Source organism: Chrysoperla carnea, chromosome 1 (assembly GCF_905475395.1).
Source record: "Chrysoperla carnea chromosome 1, inChrCarn1.1, whole genome shotgun sequence".
NCBI lineage: Eukaryota > Metazoa > Arthropoda > Insecta > Neuroptera > Chrysopidae > Chrysoperla > Chrysoperla carnea.
The window spans coordinates 63,251,778-63,268,725 of NC_058337.1; the positions used below are offsets into that span (position 1 = coordinate 63,251,778).

Genomic DNA, 16,948 nt, shown 5'->3' on the forward strand with positions numbered 1-16,948 from the left:
ACTACAACAAGCACATACTCCGGATACTTACATTAAGGTACATAAAATTTTTTAAATAATATTTTTTTTTGTATTTTGTACATTTTTAGTTGTAAATAATTTTTGTGTTCAACCTATATGAAATTAATAATAATTTTTATTATGTAACAATTTTTGTTTTGTTTTTGATGCTTAAAACTCAGCGTGAGCGGTTTGTAATTAAATATATTACACCACTTTAAATGTATAATGCCAATAAAATTAAAAAAAAAAAATTGTAGAAAAGAAAAAATATCCTAGTTTTTGTAACGTAGCCAAAAGTGAAATATTTTGTTGTTTAATAAATTTTAAAATTAGGAAATTATGTTATTACAAAAGTTGTTGTCGCTGAAAATTTATTTTAAGACGTGGAAAATTTTTTTCTTAAAATTTCTATTACCATAATTCTATTATTCGAGACACTTACACTTCAAATTATTACATATAACGAATTTATTTTACATGAAAAATAAAATTCATTTTTGCATGTTCTTGTAAAATTATTATTATCGTTACATAACACATATTATGTTTGTTACACTCAGTAAGAAAAATTGTTAATTATACTTTTTGGAATGCTAATGTAAAAATGTCTGTTATAAAAAATTACTAAATAATTTGTTTTTACAGTTAATTTTCAGTGGGGAGTACACAAAAGCCATGAACAAAGATTGGCACGGAACCCATTTCTGCTGTTGGCAATGCGATGAATCTTTAACTGGTCAACGATATGTTCTACGTGATGACCATCCATACTGCGTTGCTTGCTACGAAAGTGTTTTTGCTAATGCTTGCGAAGAATGTAGCAAAACTATTGGAATTGATTCAAAGGTAAGTTTACCTCAAAAACCTCGGCTGTAAAAAGTATTGAATGAAGCTTTAAAAAGATAAAAACAACCCCTCCTTGATAATAAAGTTAAATCATAGGCTTTACCGTTTTAGAAAGATACGAGGTTTTACTTCTATTTAAGTTCTGATGGAAGCCGAAGTCCTGAAAGTGGTTATTTACAATTATTGTGCCAAGAAATTCACCCAAACTTAAATGTTTTAGAAATAATAGGAATCAAAAAAAAAAAAAAAAAAAAACAAAACACCTTGTCATCTTTTTATATGAGCTAGAACTATAGCAGAAGAGCTTCTAGTTACATTTTTTTTTGTAACTGTTTGAAACTTTTGTTATTATTGACCTTAAATACGTTTGTACAGTTCGGGCAAAACTGTCAGATAGTGTAGCATTTGTTTGAATGCATTTTGCACAAATATTATAATTTATGGAATGGCCAAGTTTGTGCAAACCGTTTGTAACTTTGTACTGTATTATCAGAAATTGCTTTGTGCCATTTAAAAAATATAATAGAGTGGATAATCCTCTAGCAAAAAGTATGAAATGATCCGAAAATAATTGTGTCCTTTTCAATGGGTTGAGAGTGATTATCGTCATTTTAAAAATTCCAAAATATTAAATTTGTTGTGAAGATATACATACAAATTAGTTTACGGGAAACTTTGTATAAAGTTTTCAAGTAGTCCATTGTACGTAAATAACAGGTTGGCTGATAAGTCCCCGGTCTGACACATAGATGGCGTCGCTAGTATTAAATGCATATTATTTTTATATAGTACCAACCTTCAAATGATTCGTGTCAAAATTTGACGTCTGTAAGTCAATTAGTTTGTGAGATAGAGCGTCTTTTGTGAAGCAACTTTTGTTATTGTGAAAAAAATGGAAAAAATGGAATTTCGTGTTTTGATAAAATACTGTTTTCTGAAGGGAAAAAATACAGAGTCCGGAAACTCATTATCAAGCCAAGTTTTTGCTTCCACTGTATTTTTTCCCTTCAGAAAACAGTATTTTATCAAAACACGAAATTCCTTTTTTTCCATTTTTTTCACAATAACAAAAGTTGCTTCACAAAAGACGCTCTATCTCACAAACTAATTGACTTACAGTCGTCAAATTTTGACACGAATCATTTGAAGGTTGGTACTATATAAAAATAATATGCATTTAATACTAGCGACGCCATCTATGTGTCAGACCGGGGACTTATCAGCCAACCTATTAGTAAGTTCAAGTAAGTTCAGAGAAGTTCTAAATCTCGAATAAGTATTTTCACTGCTTGGATTATATATTAGCATTTTCAAGAAACTGATAAATATATTATTTATTGAGGAACTCAAAATTATGAGACATTATTTGTAAATTATAACTTTTGCCTGTGAATACGTTTTCGCAAAGTAAGAATTTCATTCGCACAAAAGAAAAGTAACTGTGAAACAAAACTTCCCTCGTTTTAAAAGCTTCATTTTAAGTTGATTTTTATAAATTATTCATATTTATATTTATTTCTTTACAGGATTTGTCATACAAAGACAAACATTGGCATGAGGCATGTTTCTTATGCAGCAAATGTCGCGTGTCATTGGTTGACAAACAATTTGGATCCAAATTGGATAAAATCTATTGTGGTAACTGCTACGATGCCCAATTTGCATCACGTTGTGATGGCTGCGGTGAAATCTTCCGTGCCGGTAAGTCATTTATTTTATTTTTTCTATATAGATTTAAATGAGACAAAGATAATACAAACAATATAGCATTATTAAGGAAAGACGACCACGGTACCTATTAGAGATAAATCGCTGATTTTTTTACAAACCTGGAAAATAATAATTCGTACTAATTAAAATCAGAAGAAGGCCCGAGTGAAGTAGTAACAATTTCGACTACCAGATGGCAATACTTGTACTTATTTTTTTTAAGGCCAATACAAATATTCAAATTCAAATCAGATAATTCCCGCCAACTGGCGATAAAAATTTGTACAGTTAAACAGGAAGTGGGCCAGTTTTTCAGTAGTTCCAATTTAGACCACCTAATTACAAACCATTTATCAATAAAATATTTACAAGAATAAGCACTCCACGCTTTTTTACGGTAAAAAGATTTTTTTGAATTTAAAGAAATTTTCCACGGCCATTTTCTACCTTTTAGTTCAGCTAGTCACAAAAGCGTGTATTTTAGTTTTTTTAAACTTTTATTTATTTTTATGCATTTTTGTATTGAGAATATGCATAATGATCTTTATAAGGTCCCGTGATTACACTGCCTCTAATTAAACATTTTTTGCAAAGAATTGTCGACATCATGTTTTACAAGCCATTGTTTATAGAAAAAAACATGAATCCACTAGTATCAAGCAAGCAGACATATTGTGCATAGTTGTTTACCACATAGCCTAGTGCTTGTACCTAAATAGTGCTTTTTGAATTATGTCAAAAGAAAAAACATTTACCTAAACTAACCTAAAAAGACACAAAAACAAACGTTAACTTTATATTTTTTCGTTATATTTTAAATTCATTTGTTTATATTCTGTGTGTGTATATGGTTGAAACCTTAGTCACTATCTATCTTTTGTTTGTTTATTAATAATGCATACAGGAGTTCCTTAATTACATTTAACTTTTAAAATACAACTTGAATTTCTTGAGAATAAAATTATATTCTATAAAATTACAATAGTCATTGATTTCTCTTATAGTACATGGAGAAAATTCTTCTTCTAGTACAGTCTATCTATAATTTTTCAAGACAATAAGATATTTTTAACATGAAATGGATGCTTGTACAAAAATGTGTCAAACTTTTCTAAACTTCTAACGCGTTTTTTAAAACTCTTAAATGTTATTTCCTTACGCTTCCATCAATTTTTAGTTAATTGTAACATTATTAACAGGATACTTCTTAAGATTTTAACAAACGCGATTGAAATTACTTCTAAACAAAATTTTTTTTTTTGGTGTGGCAGCAGGCGGGTTTTTTCCCTCTCATATGCGAAATATTTGACAAAGGCGTATTTTATCTGCAAATACATATAAAAACAGATTCATCAATTTGTTTATTCTAGCAAATACTCTTATCTTTGCAATGAGATACAATAAATAAACTGTAGAAGTTACTAATAATATCTGAATGACCTTCTGCAAAAAAAGAAGCTTTTTTTAGGCAAATAGAGTAAAACAAATAAATTTCTCGCGATCATTGGAAATACGATGTTTGTGGTTAGAATGTTTGTGGAAACAGTGTTGAAAGTGAATACTTATTCCGAAGGAAATCGAAAAAAGAAATAGAAAATCTCTAGAGGTTAAAAGCATAGTTAAAATGACTACATATTTTCATATAAAAATTCTCCGTGTAAATTTGCAGTATAAGTGAACCAACTGAACTGACCTATATAATATAGATATAGGATAAATTGAAATGTGTTTGGAGAAAATGTCCACTAACAAATGATATTTTCTTAATGATACGTACGTGATTCAAATGTTATCATTAATTTAATAGTAAAAGGTTAGTTTGAGTAATAAAATTAAGCAGATATATTCTCCATTAAAATTCATTAACTTAAATGAGTAATTTATATTATAAGAGTTCGTTAACGTTTTCAAAACATCGTTCATTTTTTTGGTTCAAATAAACGATTAGAAAATCTACATGTTATGTAATTTACTTGCCGTTTTTTAATTCATAGTACAGATTCTCAGGAAACAAAACTCTTAAAGTAGTACTATCGGTAATAGACTTTGCATTCAGAATTTAATGAAACTTGGCATAGTTGTCCATTATTATATCATAATTAACCACTTTAATGTTTAGGGGCCTTCAGAGAATTGAAAAAAAAGATATTTTAAATATATTTTAACATTATGGGAAATCACAGATCTTATTTTATTTCATAAAATTGGACGTTCAGATTTTCAGTTCTCTGAAGGCCCCTAAAAATTTAACTGATTAATTATGATATAATAATGAACAACTATGCCAAGTTTCATTAAATTTTGAATGCAAAGTCTAATACCGATAGTACTTAAGTAAAAAAATCTCTTTAAAAACGTTTTTTTCTTTATCCACGGCCGGAAGTACGTGCTTGCTGCTTCTGTTGGGAGGCAGAAAGTTCGACATTTATTCTTTGGTACCAAAGCATTAATGTTGGACTTTCGGCTTCCCAACAAAATTTAATTGATCCAGGAGAATCATGAAAAGTATGTAATTCTATATAACGATTTTATAAGTATTAGTATTTTTTTATTAATCTTATTTGGTCCATTTAAATTTAAACTAAGGAACAACTTGTTTTGTATTGGGAACTATTATGTCTGTAAATACAAAATTTTCGATACAAATTCAGTATAAAACTTAGAAACAAATGAATCAGAAAATTCGAAACACAATGTGATGACGAATTGGTTTTTTTTGTTTTGAAGTTAAATAAAAGAATCTATATATAGTACAGAAGTAAGCCAATGGTAACCTATGATTCCAAAATGGAATAACATCTATATATACCAAGTGTATAGTAGTGAAGGTAATTACATTTTTTATTCCCTATGGAATAGTTCAACAATAATGCTGCCGCAAGGATGCTTGTTACTATATGAGTGGAATAGAAAGGGTGAAAAGATATAATATAATGATGAACGATATATTCTAACATAAAAGGGATGAAGAAGGTAATTGAGGTTAGAGGAAAATGGGAGAATGTTAACCACAAACCTATCTTCTACTTTGGTTCTACAATAATACTAGATGTTCTAGTGAGTAATACTTAATCCTTTTCTATTGAGTAGAGAGAAGTAAGGAAAGAACTAACCAAACTGACTGTCTCTTCCTTTGTTACGATTGTTGTTAGGTATAGCTCTGCGTAGCAACAACGACATTATGGTGTGGAGTGGTTTCTCATACTCCTGATGGAGAGATCACCTGCCAACAACTTTTATTCCAACCGCTATATAATCTTAATATAATATCAACCATATGTTATCAAAAGGCATAATATTTATTGCAGACAGACTATTTTTTGATTGCAATATGTGCATGTAGGAAGATGGATAATAAAAGATTTTGTTTTTCTTTGAAATGTTTGTTCAATTTTTGAATGATATTTGTGGTTTAAAATTAAGATGATAAAGTTTATTATCAATGCCAAGAATCAATTTTAATTTCTAAAATTTTTAAGATTTCGATTGTGTATTGAGAATGGTAATTCGGTTTACATGTTTTTAATACTCTGAACACACGGTTTTAACTGTTTTCGAAAAACGATCCGGGGAGTGATTTGATAAAATCATTTTTTAGTTTATCTTTATCAAAATATCGAACCGTAGTAATAATATTTGAAATACAGATCTTTTTTGTTTTTAAAAATTAGATGATCCATTTCGTCTATTTTATCCATGGATTATTTTGTCCTACAATAGTTCATATTTACCAGAAGTTTCATATTTGCCACAGTATAGAAATTCCAATTTTCCTTTTAGTATTTTCGGCCGTTCTACCAAACCTTACATTACTAGGAAAAAAACTATTGGTCTTTAAACGATAACCAATAATAAAAAAATAAAACTGGATTTAATGGTGAAACAGTTTTACTTATGTGTGTGACGTTGAATTTAAGTTAGGTAAAAATTGTAATTAATAGGTAATAACATTATGATATCTTATCTGTTTAGAAGGGAAATTCGTATCGTTTTAAGTTATAAATATATATTTTATAAAAAGAATTTTATTTCATCCGACTGTCTAGGAGTGGTATGTTTTGCGCGCGTATCTTGTATGTATGTTGGAATATTTTTTTGTAAATTTCTTTATTACTTCGCATCTTCTAAACGGCCTTATATGCTCCTTAAAAACCCAAACGTCCGTGGATAGGTGTTCGAATAATAAAATAAATCCGGCCGCGTTAAATAAATTCTGAAAAGAATGAAACAAGTCCAGTAGTTTACAGAGGAATTTTAACAGTCGGGGCCATCTAAAATCTAGACTGGCTCGAATTTTTCCAATAATGTTAAAGTCGGAATGTAGAACATACAGAACTAAAAAATTTTGATTGTTTTTGTCTGCCTTAAAGAATAGGGAATAAGTGTGCATTAACCGTGATATGATTGTTACAATTATGGAAATTCAGTTTTCGATTTGTAACGATTTTTGTCAACCGGATAATATGTATCTACTTGAATAATTTTCAAGTAGCTACATATTATTTTTTAACTTTCGTATTTGATTTCCTCTTGAAGATTTTGTTTCAAACCCATAAGGTAGAAAAAAAATTGTCACGCAATAAAAAAACAAAAATCGAATCATCTTAAGGCTCGAGTTTTTATGCTTAGGGGTACATAAACTGGCCATAGTGTCTTTACTACCAAAGTTACAAAAATAAATTAATACTTCCACGTAAAAGGCTTACCATTTGCTTAACCCAGGCTCATAATTTATGAGGTATTTTCTAAGAAATTTTAGTTGATATACATCTTGCAATTCGGTGTGGTTTTTTGAAACGAACGTTTGGTTCTAAATAAGAGAATGATACAATACGATGGTTGTATCTCTTATCTCTATATATTATAAATATAAAAGTAAGGATGTTTGTTTGTTTATTTGTTTGTTACGCTTTCACGCTAAAACTAGATAATGGTTTTTAATGAAACTGTACAGCAATATAGCTCATACTTCAGAATAACACATGAGCTATAATTTATAAAGATAAAAAATAAATAAAATTTAATCATTTTCTATTTTAAATTTTTACAGAAATCTGTAATTTATGGTTCAAAATGATGATTATAATCATCATTTTGAACCATAAATTAAAGTATTCTGTAAAAATTTACATCATTTTGAACCATAAATTGAAGTATTCTGTAAAAATTTAAAGTAGTAAATGTCAAACCATTCATGGCCAATTTTTCTGATATACTCAATGAATTATGACATTTAAAATTGAAAACTGTGCACATCAAGATGACAAGATTGACATCAAGGTAGAGGCTATAAAGCGGGGTTTACTTTTAAGTCCAGGGAAACGGGCGGGTATCAGGCTGGTATCTATATAATATACTTTATGTGGATATTGTACTTCAAATGACCACATAATTCACTCATTCATTCAATACAATATGTACCTACAGTTACATCGGAAACCAAAATGAGAGACAACACAAGAATACATTATAATACTTACTGATATACAAGCTTATACCTACCTACCTATTCACCTTTACGGATATGTATTCATCATCTCGATTCATTCTCTTCACTTATTAAGTTAGAAAGTGAATAATCATGTATGGTATTTAGCCACTGTCTTTCGTCAGATTGATCTTCGATTTATATATCTTTGGTTTTTGCTACGATTGTTTATCAAAAATAGTTTCTTCTATGAATTTCTGAAAAATAGATAATTTTTAAGTTTATCTCCACCTCGTAGAAATCGTGTTTCTTTATCTCATTTCATTCATTATTTGTTAGTTATCCGAAATACAAATACAAAATAATACATTATTTTTTGTTTTAATTCAAATTTACTCGAAGTTTGAGTTTTTGGGGTAGCAAATCTAGTATAACAAACTAAAAAGGAGTCAAATATTTTATCTAAGCACGCAGAAATTTGAAATTCCTAATGTGAAACATTTATGATCTATAGAATATTACCATTTAATTATTGGTGGTACTAAATTAACGAGGTTACCGGAAGCATTTATAATAATGATAAAAATCGGCGTTTACACAAGGGGGGGGGGGTTATTAGCTTTAAGCAAAAAGGTACTTAAAAGTAATTTTTTCTCTAAACGCTTAGTTTTCGAAATAAAAGTTCTTGAAAAGCTAAAAATTACAAACATACACAGTTTATATGTCTGTAGCATCTCTAACGTCCGAGGGAATTTGCTTAGCTAACGTAGCCTCTGCGCTGAGAATTATTTTTATTCAACTGTTGTAAAATTTATGTTACTTAATTTTCCCATTGTATAAACTCGAGAAAATTCAAAACATTTCTTTTCCTTTACTATTTTTAAACTCTCTTTTTCTCGATCTGATTTGGCTGAATGAGATAGGTTAAAAAATTTAATTTTTATAAAATTACGTTTATATTATTACATTTAGCATGGCGAGATTCAAGGTGTTGATAAAGAAAGTGATAAATTCCTTTATTTTTTTACCCCCAACCTTAATTAAAAATTAAAAAAAAAAGATGTACTATCAAATGTAAAAATGTTGGAAATACGGTGTCTCTAACTTTGACTGAAAGGTTCCATAACTTACTGCAGAATTTCTTGAATGTGTATCGAATTCTTGATGTCCATACCCATTCATTCTTCTCCGAGTTAGTTTTATATAAAGTTAGTTAAAACATGTTTATGCAGAAGAAGATAATATCTTAATTTTAGTTGTTGTTATATTATATAGTTGAAAATTGTCTATAAATATTTTCTAAAACTATGTATTATTAGGTGAGCATCTATATTATTATTGTTTTACCTGTTAGTGAAACAATTAAATCAATGGTATAACTAGAAAGGGATAAACGGGATGAATGTAGTGGATTCACATTGTATTGTTTAATTATTCAAGGATGAAACTTGGAAAATAACAATAATATATTCAAGTTGACATTATCGTGGTTTATATTTAAGTACCATATATCGTAGTGATAAAATAATTTATGGCCTATTTAGAAAATTTTAGTTGAATATAAACTTAGAAATAGTGGCTTTCAAATAATTTACTCTTTAGAATAAATTAAAGTTTTCTTTTAAAAGTAAATATTTTAGAAAATCAAAAAATTACAAATTCTAAAAATACGTTAAAAAGGATAATATTCAAAATCGGATATTGTGTTCTTAGTCATTAAAAAAAATGAATGTACACTTAAATAAGCACTCAATAAGGGGACTGAAATACTGAAAGGTTGTGTAATTACTGTCATAAACAAACAAAAAAATCCAACTTCGAAACTCAATATAGAGTTGAATACAAAATTGAGACTGAGCTACAGTAACATTAACTCGGTGAATAGTTTGAATATGCGAATCATTTGAATAATGAGAATCATTTGAATAACAAAATGCAACGATAACAAAAAAGAAAATTTGGAACTTTTCATATGCTCGAAACTTAAAAAATGTCTCCAAAAAAAAGTTAAAAACAATAATAGTGAATGGTGAACATGTATGTATAATAATAATTGAAAACAAACAATTTACTGAGTTAATTGTTGAAATACCATGGATATCAGTGTTGATTACGGAATCGTTTGTTTTTTTACGTCATGTAAGTAAAGAAGGATAGTCAGCCATACCTACATGTCACACACACATAATTGATATTCCCATATAATACATATAACAATGTTCGAACCTAATTTGTGCCTACACCGGTAATCATGGATTCTTACGAAAAAATGTTTCAGTCAATAATTTATTTTTTTATAAGGAACATTTCTAACATTTAAACTTTTGTTCTCTACCGGTTTACAAGATAGGACGGCAATATACAACTTGATATCTTTTTTCGTTTTTAAGATATCGTGCTGTCAGACAGACAGACAACCGGGAATAGACTAATAAGGTGATTTTATCAACACCTTTACCAAAATTTTGTTCATAGCAAATAATTTTAAGCGTTACAAACTTGCAAGAGTATTGAAAAAAGTTTTCAAGAATAAAATTTTAAATAAAATAAGATATTTATTTTGACGTTAGTTGGTCAAAATTGGGAACGTAGGCATACTTATGACGTGTTTTAAACGGTCAAACATTCTAAAACTTTGGGATTGTATAGCAAGTTCTATTAAGTTCTTCAATTTCTCGTTAAACTATGTCGAAAAAAATTTTACTATAGCTTTATCATAGGTCGCCATATTAGCTCAGTTGGTTTAGGCGTAACCAATTCCGTCCGCGGTATGCTTAGCGTAGCGGGTTCGATTCCCGCCGTCGCAAAAAAATTAATTTAACTAATAGTTGTGATGGGCTGGTGTAGTGCATGGTATTTGCATGAAGGAGGTGCACTCAGCCTCTGAAAATAATTGAGGAGCTGATAAATGAAATTATCAGCGGAAAGGTGGTAAAACGCATATATGATATCACAATGGGCTCTATGTCCTAAGTGTGTCCTTCGTGGATAGCCCATATAACCCAGCCTAACCTAACCTAGCATAGGAACTGCCATGTAATGCCAAATGCCATGCTGGAAATACTCAAAGCGTAGCTGTTTTGTAAAGCAACTAACGGTTTAGTGAAATCGCTAATTCGACAATCCATCTACGCTAAATTAATCGAACACAATGGCTTTGTGTGACATACTCTACTATAGTTAGTGTATATAGATGTAAAATATTTTTTAATTATATACCATTTCTAATAAATTAAATGTGATGTCATAATTATTTTGGTATATATTATTTGTGTTATGTGTATGTAACATACATCATGTTAATAATTATATATACAGGATTTAGTAAACAATAAATCTACCAATTGGATATGTAAGGGCAGGCGGGGGCACATACTCCATTCAGGGGTAGTTCTGTAGAGTAATATATGTGTGCAGGCTTTGACTATTGTATTTATAGTACATTCGATGGGTAATTATATTGTTCAATTCATGTACTGACATTATTTGATAGTATGAGAACAAAATTTTCTAGGGAGGCTGTGAAGTATGTAGGTATCACAAATACAATCAGTACAGAGGTGTTGTTACATATCGATCGTGATATGAACTTCAGTTGAAAAATCAAAAAATACTTAATTAGAAAGATAAATATTAGCTTCTAATAAACTTTTTAATTAAATTCATTGGGACTTTTTTATTAGAGGTGCTCATCATCAGGAGCGTTAAATACAATGTGGCCCTATTTGAAGGTGACTCACTTACTCACTCTCTATCATACCAATACAAATTCTAAGGCACTAAAGAACACTTTCTATCAGACGTGCTTTAAGATGCGGTTCACGGCATTCGACGCGAAATTACTTGAAATACTTACTTACGGGAAAAAGCGACAGACTTTTTTATTGCAACGTCTTGAAATTGAAAAAAATCCTCGGAAACTGCGTTTTTCTGTTCTATACTTGTTAGATAGATGGGATTTTCACCAAATGACTTGAAATAAAGACAAATTAACAGAATGGTTCAAAAAATTTCCCACACCACTTCCCGAAAATAGGAAAAACATCCTTAAAAGCACTCCTATTCTTGTTTACAAATGGGATAAGGTGTTTGTATTAATTTAATGGTTTTTCTGGGATGCGGCGCCAAGGGCGGCTGTTACCACGGAGGTCAAGAATCCCCTTGCGAGCAGAGCGAGTATAAAGTATATGATTGTGGTTTCACTTGAGAATAGCACTTATATTGGTCTTATCATAATCGTGCCTCCAAAAGGCAAGGTCGATTATTATTTTTTGTTTAAGTATTTTGCAATTGATACTATATAATGTTTACGAAGAAAAATTATGGACACGAAAATGATTAAGGTAATTAAGCTTCAACCAAAAAAGAGAGGTATTGTAAGTTTGAAGTCTTTGTAGCGCATGTGACTATAACAATGTCCAGTGATTCCCAATCCGAACGAACTTTGATAAAGTTTCTTTGTTATTGGAATATTTTTTAATTTCTTTTCATGATAATATGACTAACCGTTTCTAGATAAGACAAAATGAGGGAACGATGAAAGTAATTTTTTGTATAATTTTCAAACTAATTTTATCATTTAGCCAGCGCTTTCGCAACAAACGTAAAACAAATATTAACACGTGAAACAATGTATCTATTTTGCGCCGAAAGTTTTAAATTTAGCAATTTTCATTTTTATTCGACCGAATGGATAATCTATATCGAGTGACAGTGTACATAATACATATTCATACAAGAAGGAATTATTTTGGATATTTATCGAATTCTCCTTATAATTATTATATAGATATATATTTATACATATCCCAGATTTAGGGGCATGAGAAAGTAGGTAAAGAAGAGTGAATTGAACGAGATTAACTATCGGAATTGTAACATGATTGAATTTATCTGGTACAAATTGACATTGGAACTTATTAGATAACAAGCTTATGTACGAACGTAGGTATATGTTGTGTATAGTTAGAGTGTATTCGATAATATAATTGTCAAACAACTGAATTCAAATTTATGTATATCTATGTATTATTATTATTATTATTATTGGGTAAAACCATCGCATCCCCCCCTCTGAATCACCTCGTTCCATCATGCACTTCATAAACTTTGTTGTGTATATAGTCCACAGGCTCACTCTCAAAAAACTGACTGAATACATCACCGTTGAGCCTATGTACAAAGTGTTCTGTTATTGACTGCAGAAACCTACCTTCCAGAAATAAGCTCATCAAGACCAACAAAAACATTCCTTTCCAAATGTGGATTTGAGGCCTAATTTGGGAGATACGGGTAAGGAAAAATTGATAAATTTGTTCATTCACTGACTATCATACATTCGATAAACATTAGCCAATGATATTCAGTAGATATTAGTAAGTTTCATCTAATGATAGAAGGGATTTAAAAAAAAGTATAAAATTATTTTATTGAATTTGGTCAAACTGTCGCACTTTTTGTAAGTTAACATTTTATCATTCTACGTAAACAAACAACTAATTGTCGCATGGTTTGTTGGTTTACGTACAATAATCTAATGTTTTTTCAAAATAATATAATCCAATTAAATCATTTTATACTTTTTAAAAATCGCTTCCTTAGTTGAATATTATTTAATGAAATTTACTAATATCTACTGATTATCATTGGTTATTGGTTATGGAATGGTAGTCAGTGAATGAACAAATGTATCAATTTTGTCATACCCGTATCTCCCAAATTAGGTCTATGATCCAAATTTGGAAAAGAGTTTTTTTGTTGCTCTTTATGAGCTTATTTTCGGAAGCTAGGTTTCTGCAGTCAATAACAGAACAAGTTGTATATAGGGGCCCGGCCAAATTTTGATTGTGCCACAGAGCTTCAATATAAAAGATATCCTTTTTTGTTGTTCAAACAGAGAGATAATCGAATAAAAAGTGAAAAATTAGTTAACTACCACTCACACAATTGTCAACGCATACCTCGTTTTTATTGAAAGTCGAACTTACCATTAGAACAGAAAAAAAGGTTTATTTTAATTTGGCGCTTGGGGACGCAATCAAAAATTTTCCGAGCCCCGTGAAAAGGTCACCTCGCTAGGAAATATAAAACATATAGTATTCAGTAATATTTTTTAGGCGTAGGCTTGCGAACTAATACGTATACCAATGTACATATTCATTAAAACCCTTCGAAAATTTTGATGTGACATAAACATAGAGAATGCTTATTATGTAAATAAACAATTTCCATGTATATATTTTCATTGGTCACAAAATTGATTGTGCCTAATGATATTGATTTGTTATTAAAATGTTTTGTTATTAAACGATTTGTTATTAAAATTTAATTTTGTGGAAATTGTGTCCGTTAAAAAACTCTATATATAAGATAAGCTTTAATCGATTATATATGGGTCAAATATAGCTTTTGAAAAAGTTATTACCTTTTCATAGGCTATGAATGCATCTTACAGCACGGTTCAATTATATTTTTGGGCATTTAATTTGAGTATATATAATATATATACCTTAATTAAATAGCATTAACTAATGAACGTGTAGAATTAATTCATTACTTTCTGACTCTATGAATATTAAAAGTATTATAAAAGCTATTATAAATAGTAAAAACTGGTAAAGACCACCGTGCTATAGTCTTCACCTCCGTTGCTTTCACTTATCCCCCTTCCATAACACCTGAAATAGGGTTAGGAGTTTTACAAAGGTAATATATATGTTCAATTTTCAATTTCTTTGTTAAATTAAAATAATCAAAATTCATTGAATATATCCGAACAGATGGCCATGAATTGTATTTTTACCGTTTTTACAGAAATCTTTAATTAATGATTCAAGATGATGCTCATAGGTGGCGCAGTGATCTTCCGACTTAATTTAATTAATTCATTTTTTTAAACATCTTTATAAATTATAGCTCATGTTTTACTCTGACGTATGAGCTATATTATTTTGGAGTTTCAATCAAATCCATTTAGTAGTTTTTATCTGAATGCATCACAAACAACCAAACAAACAAACAAACTTTCACATTTCTAATATATTATTTATAGTATATAGGGACTTTAAAAAATTGATTTGGGATTACTTAAAAATTTAAAGTGCATATTTTCGGTTCAAGAATAAATTTTTTGCGTCCAGAAATCTTTGTTTGTTTATGCAGTAGTGTGAATCGAGTTTTAAATTATATTAAAAGAAAGGTAATTATAAAAAAAATTATTTCAAAAAAATTTCTACTTTTACAAAATAAATACTAATCAATTACATACTTAAAATGAATATGACAAATATGACATTGAATTAAATAAACAGAGATAAAATATTTTATATTATAAACAAATTATTATTATTACTTACAATAATAATTGAATCATTTCTAATTTTAAAACTATGATGCAGTCAGTTTAAGCAATAAATAAATATGCTCAATACATATAGGTTGATTTTCTTAAAAGTTACAAGCAAATTTTACCCAAATTTTTACTAGACTACAACTTTACTTTTTTTTAAGACCCTCTACTTATTTTACCAAAAAATAAGAAGAGTAAAAAAGTTTTTCTTATTTTTGGGAAAAATAAAAGTATTTTTCTAGTTTTTTTTTTCCGATAGTGTCTTCTGACTCAAACGTAGCAGATTTTGTTGTAACAGATTTTGATTCTTCTAAGCAAATAAAGCAACTTTAGTTTCAAAAATTTGCAATTTTATTTTTGGCACCTGATTTTAGTTTAGTAGATGTTGTTTTCCTTTATTATTCTTTTTTTAGCCTTAAAAAATTGTAAAATCGGGTACCGAAAATTGAGGTTCGAGAAAATTTTTTTCGGGCAATGTTGATTTTTTTGAGGCTAAATAATCAGTATATGCTATAAAAGAATATTAGTTTCACTAAAAAAAAATTATGCGACCCGGAAGGTGGCCCTTGGATCTCTAGATAATATAGCTAGACACATTTTTCCCTGTTAATAAAAAGACCAGTATTCCACCGTTTTATGATATTCCAATCCGGTTTTGATAAATTTAGCTAGAAACTTTTTTAAAAATCGGCCTGTTTATACATACCTACACAAACACATCCAGTTTCATTCAAATAAAAAACAATTATTTCCTTCATAAACTTTACATCTAATTTGTTTTTGTAGCACAATTTTAATTATTCTGTTGTAATTAATAATCGTCTTTCGTTGGCTTTTTTTGGGGAGGGGGAGAGGTAATCTCGTAATGAATAAAAGTAGTCTTGTAAAAGTTTATTTATTTTTTTAATTCTTTCGTTAATGTTTAAAAATTATCCTTATACTCAGTGGCTTAAGATTTGAAGATAACAAAAATAACAAACAAGTTAAAACGTGTGGTATCTGAGACCAGAATACCTACAATAAAAATAATTAATTATATATATAACATTTCATAAAACTTTGAGACAGCATTTAGCTAACAAAAATTTGTATTATTAAATTATTGTACATGTTATGAAAATGTTTGAAAAATTAAAGGTATAAGCTATTTGAAGAACGTTAAATTTCCTACAAAAATTGGTTTTTTAAAAAAAGTTTTGTTTTTTATTGGAAGCCAGTAAAATTTTGTTTTAAATTTAAGAATTGAGGACCAAAATTAAACAAATAAGAATTGAGGATTTTTGCGATTGCAGAGTGGGACCAAAATGGACTAGATTGCTTTTCCTCTTCTGTATTTCGTTTGCATTTACCCTTCCGCTGAATTTATTTCGTGCCAGATATGTCCTCTAATTTCTGAGTTTCATTCATGCACACCAATTGTACAGCTGAACTAACAAAATAAAATATGTGAACATTAACTTAGCTCCTGGTGTCGTATTTTATAACTACGCCCTTTCATCTTAAGTTTTAATCTTTATTGTTAACTTTTATAATTATCATAATGAATTTTAATTAAAATCAACAAGTACTTATACTTTACTCATTAAAGAAGAGAAGAGGCCACATTATATATA

General features: G+C 29.0%; 1 protein-coding gene across 2 annotated transcripts in view; it reads left to right on the plus strand.

Moving 5' to 3' along the window:
• LOC123305299 (four and a half LIM domains protein 2-like) overlaps window positions 1–16,948 on the plus strand; it is a 348,820-nt gene that overhangs the window by 255,095 nt on the left and 76,777 nt on the right. Inside the window, exons 7-8 of one of the 2 annotated variants that reach the window (XM_044886982.1) lie at window positions 649–849; window positions 2,376–2,550. In XM_044886982.1, coding sequence (XP_044742917.1) covers window positions 649–849; window positions 2,376–2,550 — 376 coding nt within the window. The remainder of the gene's footprint in view (window positions 1–648; window positions 850–2,375; window positions 2,551–16,948) is intronic. The other variant, XM_044886983.1, reaches the window with a different exon arrangement.